This window comes from Numida meleagris, chromosome 1, assembly GCF_002078875.1.
Source record: "Numida meleagris isolate 19003 breed g44 Domestic line chromosome 1, NumMel1.0, whole genome shotgun sequence".
NCBI classification, from domain to species: domain Eukaryota; kingdom Metazoa; phylum Chordata; class Aves; order Galliformes; family Numididae; genus Numida; species Numida meleagris.
This window is the reverse complement of record NC_034409.1, coordinates 57318167-57332833: the sequence shown is the minus strand read 5'-3', so window position 1 is coordinate 57332833 and position 14667 is coordinate 57318167. Positions and strand designations below refer to the sequence as shown.

General features: G+C 42.3%; 1 protein-coding gene across 1 annotated transcript in view; it reads right to left on the bottom strand.

Moving 5' to 3' along the window:
• Positions 5125–14667, bottom strand: part of AKR1D1 (aldo-keto reductase family 1 member D1) — a 34845-nt gene continuing 25302 nt past the window's right edge. The window contains exons 5-9 of the mRNA XM_021388061.1: positions 12606–12728; positions 10837–10946; positions 10225–10390; positions 9415–9497; positions 5125–5289 (exon numbers count right to left, since the gene is read on the bottom strand). Of these exons, the coding sequence (XP_021243736.1) occupies positions 5247–5289; positions 9415–9497; positions 10225–10390; positions 10837–10946; positions 12606–12728 (525 nt within the window). The 3' untranslated portion in view covers positions 5125–5246. The remainder of the gene's footprint in view (positions 5290–9414; positions 9498–10224; positions 10391–10836; positions 10947–12605; positions 12729–14667) is intronic.

Genomic DNA, 14667 nt, shown 5'->3' with positions numbered 1-14667 from the left:
TTATATAGTTTGAAATATGCAAATTATGCTTCTCTCCTTATCATCTTGGAAAAGCCAGTCTCTGGAGCTCTCAGCTGCCTTCCTTGGCTACCCCACCATTGTTTTTACCTTTTTTTCTGCTGTGACTCTGCCAGAAGCTATATTCTGTGGGGTATGTCTTGCCTTTGTATGGAATAAAGCTAATCCTTCATGGGGTCAAAATGACTGAGAGATATACAACATCATTTCTTGTGCTTTCTCTCCTCTAAATATGTAAAAAGTTTTGGTTTGAAATTCTCATTGTCTAGAATAGCGCATCTGTGTTTCCGCGACAAAAGCTACAAGGAATAAATACTTCACATGGAATGTTCTATTTAAGTGCTGAGTTTTAACAGAGCTGGGAAATGGCTTGGAGGAGTGACCTTTTCCTGGAGGTGGACCATACTAAGGCCTTTTTCTTGACTGGGTGGGAAGAAGCCAGAAGAATGGGGACAAGTGGCTGAGAGACCTTTGCAGTGAACTACAGCATGTGGGGGGAGTCTTGCTTGGCAAATAAGTTTGACCAAACTTGTTATTTGGGCAAAGTATAGCTATTGCAAAATGAAACTTGGGAAAGAGCAGAGACCCAGGATGGATGTGTTTGACTGGGAAGAAGGTCAAAGTGATGAGGTTTGAAAGAGGCAAGGTTAATTATACAAGGTCAACTGCTAACAGAGTGCTGGAGCATTTGGTTGAAAAGCATTTACTTGGTAGGTGAAAATCAATGCCTTAATTCAGACATCAGTAACATCTCTGCAGCCTGCTGGGAAGAAGTGTTTGGCTACTCCAAGCTATAGAGTTTGCTTTCATTATGGTAATAACTTATAGACATGGAGAGAACTGAGATTCACGTTTACACTTATAGTGATGGACGGGGTATGTGCATCATCTTTTCCAGTACACAGAATTCTCTTTGATAATATAAATGGTGTTATGTCCAAGAGAAACAGCAAAGAGAACAACTTGCATAGCATAGAAATGAGCTATAGTACAAGGGGGAGGGGGGAGGAAGGAAATTCTGATTCTTTTTCTGTGGGAGTGTTTCTCAGTCAGTAGTGAGAGAGTAGAGAGGACTGCACTGTGCTTCGTCTTCTCAAGAAAACACATGATATTTGTCAGTTACCAAGTCCTTCCTGTTTTTGCCTTGATGAATTTCTTATTAAAAGTTGAAAAGTTTGATGGGGCAGATGGAAACAGACCCCTTCCAAAAGTTTATACATCTTGGTAATTGGATGAGGTGAGACCTGTAGGTTTAAGCCTCTGTAAGGAACCTGATTTGCTGCATCACTTCTCTGTGCTCTAACTGCTGAGCGAGCAGAGCTATGAAGTTCCCCTCACTCCCTGCCTTTCAGCCATGCTCTGAGAACGCTTTTATTGCCTCCAAGTCTTGCATGCGAAGCAGACCAATTCCTGAGCATGGGCATGAGCCAAGCAACTTGATGGTCTCTGAACTGGAGAGCTAGTTTGCCAGAGGAAGATTTAGTGTTGCTTTGCATTAAATGCTATGCCTAGGAAAAAAAGATAGAAAAACAGTTAAGTAGAAATCCTGATTTCTAATATTTCTAGTTTGTGACATACTAGACTGTTTGCTTTCCTCCTTCATTGTAGCTTCCACTCATCTTGAGATGACTGTACCTCCCAGGGGACTAGGAGGTAGCACTGGCTTGTTGACTAGAGGTATGAATTTCTGATCTGTGACTTAGAAGAACCTTTCCAAATGTTAGAGATTCCTTTTCAAAGTTCCTGAAGTACAGATCAATGAAGAACAAAGCAGCATTCTGGAGACAAAATACTCTGCAAGCTTTCCCCAGGGTCTGCCGTTTCTTGGGAGAACTATGTTTGTTGGACTTAACTGGGGGAATGTAAAAGGATGGGTTTCCTTGCATTAGGAGCCTTGGGCCACTGTTTTGTTTCCCTGTGCTGGTGTGAGCCTTGAGTCAGCAGAGTGACTCCTGATTTTCATGCGCTTAAATTTTAGCAGGATCCTAACCAGTGTCCTAAGCACCCTGCACTAGCAGAGCTGCCTAGTTGTTATGTACAAAGCTATTCTGAAACTTGTTCTAGGTCATTGTGAGCTCTCGTGTCATTTGTAGTTGAGTGCAGATATGTCCCAAAGCAGCATTTTGCCTTTGCTATATTCAGTGATTTTGCACTGTTCTGAGGCCTCCATCCAGGTAGTTTCTCAGTCTACAGAGCAGAAACTGAGAAGCTTTGAGTGGTGCCCCTCTGTGCTGCATGTGTGTACACATGTGTGTTTTTATTTCCACCTCTTTCTTTGCCTCTTCTTTTTTTTTTTTTCTTTTGCCATTTGGTTCTGCTTTGCATTTTATTTGCAATGTGTTGTCCTGTTGTGACTATTGCTCATGCATGTTGAGTTAAGGTTCCCTGAGGAGTCTGTCTGGCACTGAAAAATTAAAAGGAACTCTTCTGGTTTTGCACTCTCAAAGCCCTTTATAAGTTGGGGTTTTTGCTCCAGGGTAGTAGGATGTTGGGAAGGGCTGAAATACGGCACTGCTGAGACTCAGTTACCAAAAAACCTGCATTAGTACCCAACTGTATACTGATTGCTCCACCCTAAAAGGCAAATGTTTTCTGTTTAGGTCACAAGTGGAATGAGCATTTTGAATCTTATTCCAGCATGTCACTGTCTTCTCCACCTTCATGCTTTCCTCTAGCTTTATGAAGTATGTATTGTTTTAGTCATCTTTGGCCTGGATTTTATTTCATTTTGCAGCTACAGGAAGAGTCACTAACTACTCAGATTACTTACGGTAACAGCAAGTGAGTTTTCCCAGTATAAGTTTGTATCTACTCTTGCCGTGTGCAATTGCTATTAGAGCAGCAGGGGCTTGAGCCCCCTGTGCTTGGCTTTCTGGTTGGAACTGGGCAGAGAGTGATGCGGTTCACACCAGCCAGTGTGCTCAATATGCCTCAACTTGCCAGATGGGAGCAGATAGGATGTGGGGCTGGGGCCTGTTTTTTTTTCTGTTTCTTTGTGCAGCTACTGGTGGAATATGTTTCCCAAGCCCCCATCTGCAGGCTTGTTTATTTTCCCTCCTTTGATTTTCCCTCCTTTTATTTGTAGAGTAAGATGGAGAACAATGGGGAGCAATGGTCTGAAACTGAGCAAAGCGAAGGGGAAAACTAGGCTAGACGTCAGAAGCAGTTTCATAACTGATGGAGATGACTGTGGGAGCATGTGCCCCTGGGAAGAAGCTGAGTATTTGTCATTGGATTCAAACTAGACAATGCGGAGGAGAGCCCTATTAAAATAGAGGCAGTGGAAGCAGCGGGCAAAGGGATTTGCTGGCATTGCTTGTGGCAGACAAGCTCTCACACTCCATCCTCCCTGTTCATTCAGTACAGATTGATGACTTGACTGTAGGGCATTTCCTGTTAGAGAGACTTCAATGTATCATTGTTTTTACTCACATTTACAAGGTCACATGAAGGAGGTCTATTAGAACATAGGGCCATGCGTAACTTTTGGGAGAGGATGTCTGAAAGGGCAGATAGCTGAGAAGAACACAGTATGAACATTTAAGCTGGGCATTAGCTGACAGTTGCAGTATACAAAACAAGACCTTTGTCAAAGCCAGCCTGAATGTTGGCTGTGGCCAGAGATCTGCACCTGGTCAATTTACAGTGCAAAAATTTGTACAGTGCTACTGTTCAGTAGCTGAGCCCTGTTAGTTCTATTTGAGCCCTGTGCTTGTGAAGTAACATGTTAGGCATTGTGGTGATTGTGTTCCTCCCCCCCACTTTGGCACTCTACATTTTTTTTTTTTACTTGGATTTTGGCCAGGCCCTCACCTCTTGTGAGTGGCAAAGCTGGGCTGTGATGGTGGTTCTGCCCTCAGAGCTCCACCTGACCTTGGGTGTGATGTAGCACCAGAAGACTCCGAACATGTCTTTTCCTTCTCCTCCTCACATCTATCCTCCTGCTCTCCATGGCCTAAGTATGTAATGGAATAAAATGGGAATTGCCCTTGGGTAACCTCAAGCATACAGAATATGCCTTCGTTGTCACAGCTTTATACATGGATCTGTAAATGATACGTAAAGGCTATCACCTTGTGAGGGCCTGGCTTCTCTAGAGGTGCCTACTGAGCTTGCTGGGCTGGCCTGGCACCAGATCCATCTGGAAGAGTTGCCTGTTCTTTCTGGGAACTAGGTTAGCAAACAACTGTTCTGAAAGAGAAATCCATGCTGTGGGAGTTAGTATTCTTCATGGTGGTGTCCATGCTTTCGTCCTTGTGTTACAGACAGCTGAGGACAAGATAAAAGGAAATGTCTAGGCTTCAGCCTAATTACTTCTGTCTTATCTCTGCCTCCTTCCTGGACCTGCCAGTTCTCTGCAACCTCAAAGCATGGTCAAAAGTGGTATTTAACAGAGACAACTTTCTCTTCATTTAAAACTTAGTTTACCCATTCAGAATTTTCTTGCCTAGAAGCTAATACTAAAGACTGTAAGAACTCCAAAGCAGGAAAAAAGGTTCAGGGATTTTTATCTTAAGGAGACAAGGCTCTTGCAGACTATTTACAATAGTGCTAGGTCCAGGATGGCTATGAAATGCATATGCAGCATACTATGCAATACCGTTCTTGCATAGCAGCTCAAACATAGAACCACAGACTGGTCTGTGATCCACTGAGGCCCCTCAGCTGAGGTAGAGGGGAAATGCTTATCATGTGTTTGGGCCTGAACTACTTAAATGGAGTGTCAGCAAATACTCTGGTCAGGGTAAAATATGCTTCACTCCATGCATTAATGGATATCTATATTTACATGTACATGAACTTGAAATCCAATTAGCTCCCTACTTCTAACTTTCACTTGAGCTGTGAAACAATATGATGCTGCTTTACATCCACTGGAAGCAGAGAACTTTGTTTCAGATTTGATGGAGATGTGTTCTTGAATGAAGTCTGTTTGGTTTGAATGAGTAAGTTTGCTATCAAGAGAGATGTTCAGTTTTATTTGTTGTCAGCTTTACAACTTCAGTGTTCGTGGTGTTAAAGCCTCTTAGGCCAAGAACCTAGACTCACCAGCTTACGCACATTTGCTCTTCAGTATAAATAACCAACTGATAAGACAACAAGAGATAGCTTTCATGGTTTTAATGCTGATTTGAACAGTCTCCCAGAAAAAGGAAGCACCAAACATTGGGTCTCTTTCAGCCCAGTCCGATGATGTTGGATTAGGAACCTGCCTGGACACTTTGTTTTCAGTATTCATCATTGAAGGGATACTCTGGATGGTCACGCCACCTGTGGAGAAGTCAGATTGAACAAGTGAGCTTCTGGGATATCACATCACTGATGTATTCATACTGTGCCTAGCAAAGCTCTTCACTGAAGAGAGGAAGCCTTAGTGGAAGACCATTCTGCTGATTCTGATGCTGTCTGCCCTGAATAATCTTCTGTGCAGAGCTGACAGTAAACCTGTGCATTTAAGGAGGGGATAGCAAAGTGCTGTTTTTCAGGTCTGTAGATCACATTTAAGATGTAAGTCTGGTTGGTCGTTTCCTTGCCATATCCAGACTAAGCCTGGCTGTCCCTGTTCCTCAAAACCCACTAGTTCAGCTAAGGTGCAGGTGTGCTGCCAGATTAATAGCACCGTTAACAGAGAGTGTACAAAGAAGCTTTGGGATTACTCCTTACAGGAAAGAAAGGGGGATATTCATGGCTGCATGTAGCAAAAATAGAGGCAGTTCAGGCTCTATCTTAAATGCTGCATTCTCAGGGAAGATGGTCCAGGGACATTATAAAAGGCAAGAGGCAAATTTTGAGGGTAAAGTGCAGATGAAAAATAACACTGGTTGTCCATTAACGGCCAACTTAAGAGAGAGGTAGTTGAGTGAGGAAGTGTGGGTTTTAATGTTTTTTATTTTTACTGATTTTAGAAGACGGTGCTAAACCACAAGCCCTGGCTTGACGAACATTTTCCAGTAGCAAAACCTAGAATTTCTGAAGAACTCTCTCAGGTGCACCATGGCAGCTGGTTGCCTTGCCTTACAACAGATCACAACCAATGCTGGCATTTATCCCATACGTGAATCGTTCCAATTTGGGAAGGATGCATTTCACAATATTGAAGTTAACAGACTGGAAGACATCAAGCATTTTGAATTGGTTGTGTCAAAACATTTCATTCTGATATTCAGCCAAGCTGAATTGTTTACACATTAACAGATTGAGATGGCTCAAAAAAACCACTATGTCATGTTTTGGTTTCAGCATAATTTGACAATCTCTCAGCCACCACTGTCATAGTATCTAGTTTCAATCTATGGAGCGTGCTTTCTAATCAGATCATGTATGTTCAAACATCAGAGTCCTCTTGTGTACCAAAATGATTCACTCAAAGGAGATAAGGTAGCTCGGAATAACTGGTAAGGAAGAATCTCTATAGCAGAGACTGGGAGCACAAAAGACATTCAGCAGATAGATTAATGTAAAACTTGCCAGAATAATACCTTTAGATTTTAGAAGCCATTTCAGACTGAGATTTTTCTGGACTACTCATATTTTTGCGAAAAAAAAAATACATCTATTTTTCTGCTCAGATGTTTAACTTGCTAACTCATGCCAAGTAGCGTAATATCCCATTCCAGTGGGCTTACTCACACCCTCAGAACAAAAGATTTGCACTCAGTAGCTGATAATGGGAAGAGCCACAGGAAAGTTGTATTCTTCCGTTCAATGGAGTTTGCATTGCAACAGTGGAGGGCTTTCCACAAAGCTAGCTAACTGGAAATCTTTCTGTATGGTGATTTGGCATTCTCAAATACCTGTTTCTGTATAAAATAAGACATCTCTCTAGGCTGCTAAGTCACCTGTTGCAGTGTCAATTCCAGATGCTTTAGTGCAAGAACATACTAGTGGGCAGATATAGGTTTCATTGCTCCTTACATAGCAAAGTTACTTTTCCAATAAGTTATTTTTTTTAAATTGAAGCTGGACTGTATTCTAACATTTTCCCCAAACATGGCAGTTCTGTGAAAAACAGAGTTGCCAGTGTCTGTCCCCTACATGCTGCTTTCCTTGTCCTCAGCAGCCTCCTGTGACCATATTTAGTCTAATAAAGCAAAACATCTCATTTATTAGATTTGGATTAGTGGCCTTGAAAGTTCTCTCCCTATGGACATTTGCCTCCTTTAATTTTGCTTCTGGAAAAGGCTCTTTTTGCCCCAGGGTTACTTTCAATGTATATTCTCACTAACAAAGAATAAATTATGTTTGGTTTTACAAGGCCACGTTGAGTTATAACAATTTCCAATACCAAAACTCACATAAGAATCTGCTAGGCCATTTGTGAGAAGCTTTTTGGAACTAAGTGCTGCTAATTAATGGAAGGCTAATTTAAGTTTTAAGAAACTAAAGCTTCAGAGCACATTGCGTTGCTTGTATGTGAAAGATGAACTCTATTTGCTTTTAACTTTGTTACTCTTTTCTATCATATTTATCACAGTAAGTGGTTTATTTGTTCCTTTGCAACATTTCCCGTATCTTTTGAGCAACGGTCAACATTTTAGAGAGCTATTGATGCTGCTGTCCTGCTTTTCATTATTATTAGTGCTTGAGCACACTACAGTTTAGCAAGATGCAGATAACCCAAGGTAACAAGAGAAATACATAGAAATGAATCCCTTTAGCATTTGGCTACACACTGAGTGCCCTGAAAAGGGGAAAGGATAGTTAGGCCATAAATTGTAGATACTCTTAAGCTCAAGGTAAAACAAATGGCCTTTTTCTCCAGAAGAAATGTTGGGTCAGCCTGAGCCTTCTAGGTAGTGCAACCTTCAGGTGAAGATAAACTACTTTTGGATTTTAAAATTTAGATCACAAGCAGCAAGAAATGAATTAGGTAGTGGTCTAGCAGTCAAACAAGCTTCATGTCTTTCTGCTTTTCAAACAAGAGGATAGAACTCAACATGAGTACAGGAGAGGTGCCTGAAGACTGGAGGAAAGTCAAGGTAACTCCAGCCTTCAAAAAGGGCAAGGAGGAGGAGCTGGGAAACTACAGGAGAGTCAGCTTCACCTCTGTCCCTGGGAAGGTGATAGAACAACTTATTCTGGACTGTCATCTCCAAGCAAGTGGAAGAAAAGAAGGTTGTCAGTAGTAGTTATCATGGATTTTCCAAGGGGAAATCATGCTTAACCGATCTGGTAGCTTTCTATGATGTTGTGACCAGCTAGGTAGATGAGGGGAGAGCAGTGGGTGTTGTGTACCTTGACTTTACCAGAGTTTTTGACACTGTCTTCCATAACATCCTTGTGGGTAAGCTTAGGAAGTATGGGATAGATGAGTGAACAGTGAGATGGATTGAGAACTGGCTGACTGGCAGAGCTCAGAGGGCTGACTGGCAGAGCTCAGAGGTTTGTGATCAGTGGCGCAGAGTTTAGTTGGAGGCCTGTAGCTAATGGTGTTCCCCAGGGGTCAGTACTGGGTCCCATCTTGTTTAACATCTTCATCAGTGACCTGGATAAAGGGACAGAATGCACACTCAGCAGGTTTGCTGATGATATGCAGCTGGAAGGAGTAGCTGACACACCAGAAGACTGCACTGCCATTCAGCGAGACCTGGACAGGCTGGAGGGTTGGGCAGAGGATCCTTATGAAGTTCCAAAAGGGCAATTGTAGAGTCCTCCACCTGGGGAGTGATAACCACCTGCATCAGTGCAGTTTGGAGCTGATCTGCTTGAAAGGATCTCTGTGGAGAATGACCTGGGTGTCCTGATGGGCAGCAGGTTGACCATGAGCCAGTAGTGTGGTCTTGTGGCCAAGAAGGCCAGTGGTGTCCTGGGAAGCTATTAAGGGAGAAGGAGCAAAGCTCTTCTTAAACTAGCCCTGTACTGTGTATTTTTTTAATAGTATTGCTTTTAATTATTATTCTGTGTATCACTGTAGGATAAACTGTCTCTGGAAACGGTAGGGCTACAATTCATAAGCAATAATACTTGAGCACTTGAATGCTTGCTGAGCACCGAGAGAGAAAGTGGGAAGGAGGGGAAAGACAAGAAAATGCTCCTATTTGAATGTCAGAGCTGGTATTCACGCTGGTGGTTAGACAAGGAAAATACTACAGCTTGTGACTGGCTGAGACACCTATTGCAACCTATAGTGATTAAGGAGTTGTTGTAGAGATGGTATAGCCAGCAACAGTCATCTTCTAGGTGGGCATTTGAAATCTGAGCTGTCAGCAAGTGTCACACACTTATTTCTGTGAATGGTCTGAGGCATATTCAGACTGCATTAAAGAGCTCCTACTTCCAAGTTCTATCTTAATATAAGGTAGTTCATACAAACATTAATATTAATAGGAATTGTTCTTAAATATTCTCAAAAAACAGGAATATTTGGTGAGAATGTAGGACTCATCCTGGACTTACATTAAAAGTTCCACGTAACGAACATTTTTGTTCAGGGCTTCAATTTCTTTCATCTCTTTGTCAGTGAGGGAGAAATCAAAGATCTATTGGAAGGAAATGTTGGGAATAAGTTAGAATTTCTTGTCACAGGCAACATCAGTATGTTCCAGATTTAAGAAGTCCAGAAAAAATCCTCCCCTTTCTTCTTCCCAAATCTGTACCTGCTTGCATTTATAAGGGCATCTTGAGGACATGTGTAATCAAATGTGACTGAACTTATTCACTTTTCCAAGAAGAGAAAGCTAGTTTGGCATGTACTGGGCCATTAGCTTTGAAAGTAATACATTGCCAGGTAAAGTGGATAGCAGTGTAGGTAGAGTGCTGCAAGGGACACAGGAAAAAATACTTCAGCTTATTGGGGTGGATGGACAGTGGTCAAGCCAGTTGTTTTCAGGTGGTGTGGTTATGAGCCTTTTTGGCATGCCGGTATACAGCACCTTCCCTTCCCCTATAGTGCTACCCCATAGCTGAAGATGGGTCAGAACAGGCCAGTGATCCTTGAACACCTCCAGCCAGCAGTTCTTGGGCTATGGACCTACCAAATGACTTTGTCTCACTTTTGCTATTCAGTGCAGTAGGGGGTACCAAAATTCTTTCCCTGTGCTGCTCTATTATTGTCATACTATAGTGCTATTAATTGATGGTGACTAAAAGAATCAAATTGACATTGGTCTAGCTTTGCGTCTGTGGAAAGAAATGGGAAAACTGCCTTTCATAGCTGCAAGTCAGTGTAAATGGATTAATTTCTGTATCATTAGAGTGCAAATTCACCTGAAAATTCTCTCTGATGCGTTGTGGATTGAAGCTTTTTGGGATGACCACCACTCCTCGCTGGATGCTGAAACGCAAAGCAACCTGTGCAGCTGTCTTATTGTACTTTTTGCCAATGGCATTCAGCACAGGATCCTTCAGTAAAGGAGGGGAGGACACATTTACCCTGGAAGAGAATTGAGGAAAAAGGTAGTCTCCCTATTTTTAATGTTAAAACATACGGGCATCTACTCATTCATGGGCAGAATATTGCACCTTTGGACAATACTCTGATGGATGGGACAGAAGCTTTGACACTAACCATGGAGGACTGTCAAAGGCAACTTCCTATGTCATGTCCTAACATAGACTTATTTTCTGCTTCCTCAGTAGAGACTTCCACAGTCTCCTTCTGGCAGAGGAGTCCTAAGGAGACCTCCCATACAGGCACTTGTCTCTTTTGATGACAACATGCAGCAGGAATGTTACAAGTTTACATTCACAACTGTAATATTTAGACACTCAAGTTCAAAACTACTCTGAAAAGGCATTTCACACAGATCCATCAGTGGAGACTTCTTATTTCTTTCCTGGAGAATGGCCCTTCTATTTGAGAATGACGCGAGCACTTACCATGTTTCATCCCTTGAGGTTCCCAATGGGCTGTACCCAACAATAACAATGTCGTGTTGCCTGCAAAATTCTAAGAGTTTGGGTTGGGTGAAATAGGGATGGCATTCAACCTGCAAGAGTAACACAGAAAGAACGTTTAATCAATATTACCCGATACAGAAGCAGATGATGTACCGGTATTTGTAAGTGCTACAGATTAAAGATGATTTCTTGGCTTTCAGGAAAGGATATATGTAAGTTAATAAACAGGGAAATTTGATTACAGTTCTAATGGAATACTGCTGGGTGATGGATTTTTTTTTTGGTGGGCAGCAAAACCTATACTTATAATTTGGCCATAGGACATTTGTATTGGTCCCAATGGAAAGGTAGCAATAAGTGGGGAGGTAGAGGTGAGGAAGACTGACTAGAGATGTAGGCTGAGAAGGCAACCCATCTCATATGGGCCAGATCATTGTTTCTCTGTCTTTTACATTCAGGATGACTAATCTGATGCCATTTTTAGGGTAAGTGTTGGCAGACGCTGTCCCGTATAGAAAGGTGAGCAGGTATATGCAAAAGGTGAGATATTTCCACAATGGGCATTATCTTGTTATGAGCTCTGCCCTCTCATATTGCAAATACTGTCCCTAATTCCCTTGCAGGAAGGGATTTTCTGGCAGTGCTCTCAGTCTCTGGGAAAGGGATATTTACAAGGTGACAGAGAAACCTTTGTTTGAAAGAAGTCTGGAGCTGGCTGGCACATATATGCTTTCCGGCTAGCTGCCTTAATCTGGGTTTAATATTTTGCCATTTTTCTTTACCCCATGAAGCAGCAGAAATGCCCAGTGTAGTCCTAGGGGCACTCAGTGAGCAGCAACTATGTTTTGCAGCCACTGGGATCATTAGTACCAATGAAGGGTGCTGGAATTTCCTCCTCTTTCAGGCTACTCTGCCCTGTGCCAATTCCAGCCCGTGAGGCCATGCACTAGGGATAGGAAGTTGGTCCCAGCTGGTGTCTGACCTCTTCTCTGATATTGTTAACATGGATGCTCATCTGTGCCAGCTGATGAGTTTCCCGGTGACTTCTAGAAATTACAGTGAGCTGCCAAATGCTTGCCAAAGGTATTGAGCATTTGGATGGGTCACTGCCACCTCCGTCCAGCTCTGAGCCCTGCTACTGTGATTAACTCAGATATCACCTGTCATCTTCATAGGCTTGTTCAGCTCCAGTTGTTTGCTTTATTGTTTTTTCACTTTTAATTTGTGTTTCTCCAACTCTTACTGAAACACTTACAGGAAAGGCAGAAGAGAGAAAGTACAGGACATTTAGGAGTTGCATCTAATGGCTGTTAAACTCGGGAAGCTTAGAGTGACCCAGGATCTCTGATATTTAGGGTTGTTTAAGTTTGGTGTCAGCTGAGGTAAACATGGCTTCACTGAGGACTGGTTAGCCCCTAATGGCTTGTCTTGGGAACTTTCTGGATACAAAGTAAGTTACATAGCAGAGATTTAATCTGGCTATGGAGCTTGACACAGAAGCATGCATTTTATAGTTCTGGAACAGGAACTGAGAAGAGTGGTTGTTCTTGTACCTTCAGGGTTTATCTTTAGCTTAGGTAGGATGAGTAGTATTTTCAAGCCAGAAAGTGTGAATATATAGAGGCCAGCAGCTGTGGCAAAGCATCACAAGCCATTCTGCATATGGCAGCTTAGGCCTCGTGTTGCCTCTATCTTTCCTACTGGGCAGTGGTACCGCAGCAGGCACTGCCCTTGGCTTGAGGTCATACCTGGTTGCTGACAGGCTTGTGCTTAAGTCCTGGCTTGTTCAGGATCATCTCCAGCTGCCTGCGGTTGAAATTGGATACTCCAATAGACTTTGCCAAGCCTGCGTCTTTACATGCTTCCATAGCCTGCAAAGACAGCAAAGATTAGTAGAGTCTCAAACATTGGCTTAATTCCTTGAAGTGTGTGTTTTGGAGGAGTGAAAGCCAGTCCATTCTTGAAACTGCAGAAAACCCTTGCAGCAGCAGAGCTAGCAGCTCTGTTATCATGAAGGCCAGTGCTATCCCAATGTTTTATACTTTGTTCTCATGTAGACCCACTCCCATGAAGGTAGAATTTGTCTGGAAAGCAGACAGGTTAATTTGAGATGTCTGACAGTTAAGTATCTATGTTTTCAAAGAGTTTTGCTTATTACACTCTGTTTTTAGTACTGTTTCAAAGCTAGAGAAGGGAGAGTGAACAAAATATATTCCTTCTCTGATCAGTTTGTGTAATGTTTTTAATTATGTGGAAGTTTTTAATACGAAGTCTATCCAGTGAAGTCAGCTGAACACTTAGGAAGGCACGTCACAAAAGCATGACAGAAAGCCTCAGTAGAATACAAAGTAGGAGTAAAAGGTGAGAGAAGGGAATTCTAGATGTTCTGTATCTCAAACAAATCCTAATAGCTGAGAAAGCTTTATGAATGCTGGATATGAACACATGCTTCTTCATTAAACTTCATCTGCTAAGCTGTTAGGAGGGAAGAGGCTCCTTTCCTGCAGTCTTCCCCTTTGCTCCCAGAAGCTGCTCACAGATGATTTAGGGATTGTTCAAGGCAGCACAGACCTCGCTGTGGAGCTGGTTGCCCCTCCTGCAGGTTTTGTTATTCCTTGCTGTCTCAGAGGAGCTGAAAGCAGGGAGGTAAGAGGCACCAGGTATTTGAAGACCTCTAGTTGGCCCCATATGCTTTGTATCACTCAGTGACAAGTCAGCAAATGCAGTCATCTGGAGCCATTTTTTTTCTTGCTGGAAACATAGTGAAAGAGTGAAATTGTCTGGATTGAGTTTAGCCAGGTTTATTTAGGTTGATGCTATTATTTGCAGGCAGTCACCACTACCTAGACTTCTCTCAGTCTTTTAGCTGAAAAGAGAGACTTTCTACAATATATCCTTTGCAATAAAGCACCAGCTTCAAGAGTTCGGACAGCTGTTGTTTTGAGCAACAAGTTGTGAAAAAGACAAATGAATTACATCAGCCCCAGATGGGGAAATAAACAGCTAATATGGGAGTCCTGAGCCCCATGAGACTCTGCCTGGATGTCTTTGCTGCCAGAAAAGCCCTTGGGCTCTCTTCCACTCTGAACTTTTGCTCAGGATTTCATCCATTCTCTATCTTCATCTACCAGATTGCAAGTAGAGCTTGACTGGGGTGTGACTATCCAGCTCTGGACAGTGCAAGCCAAAGTGGAATATGGCACAGCCCATGTTGACTCTCTTGATGTGAACTGTGCTGAATTAGCAATGCTGTTGCAGCTCACTTGATGCAGAAGGAATGCTGAACATCTTTGGCTATGAATTAAAGACTATTCAAGGCTTCAAAAGGCAGAAACATGAAGAAATCGCCAGTCTTGCTTTCTGCCTCGCCAGAGACCAAGTGGTAGTCGTCTTAAGGACGTATGTGACATCTTAACTAACGCACCTCACAAACAAATTTAGGATGCAGTCTTTTGAGGAAATGCTATTTTCCTCCAGGCTTTTTTAGCAGAATATTTTTACATTCTCATGTAAACTAAATTTACAAGGGAGTGAACTTATTCTGATGGCAACTTCTTTTGTTATTATTATTATTACTATTATTATTAAATGACGAGCTTTAGGGAAAATTCTGGTTTATCTTGAAGGAAAAAAGCTTCCTTTTTTGAGGAAGATCCACTCACTTATTCCTTCAGGGCTTCAACTTTCTGCTGCTGTAAGGGTCTGATAGAAAGAGGAGGCAGTGGAAAAAAAAACTACAGATGTATCAACTAGCAAATGTGCACTATCTGAAAGGAGGAGTATAGACATCAGATAACAAAGTTTCCTTCT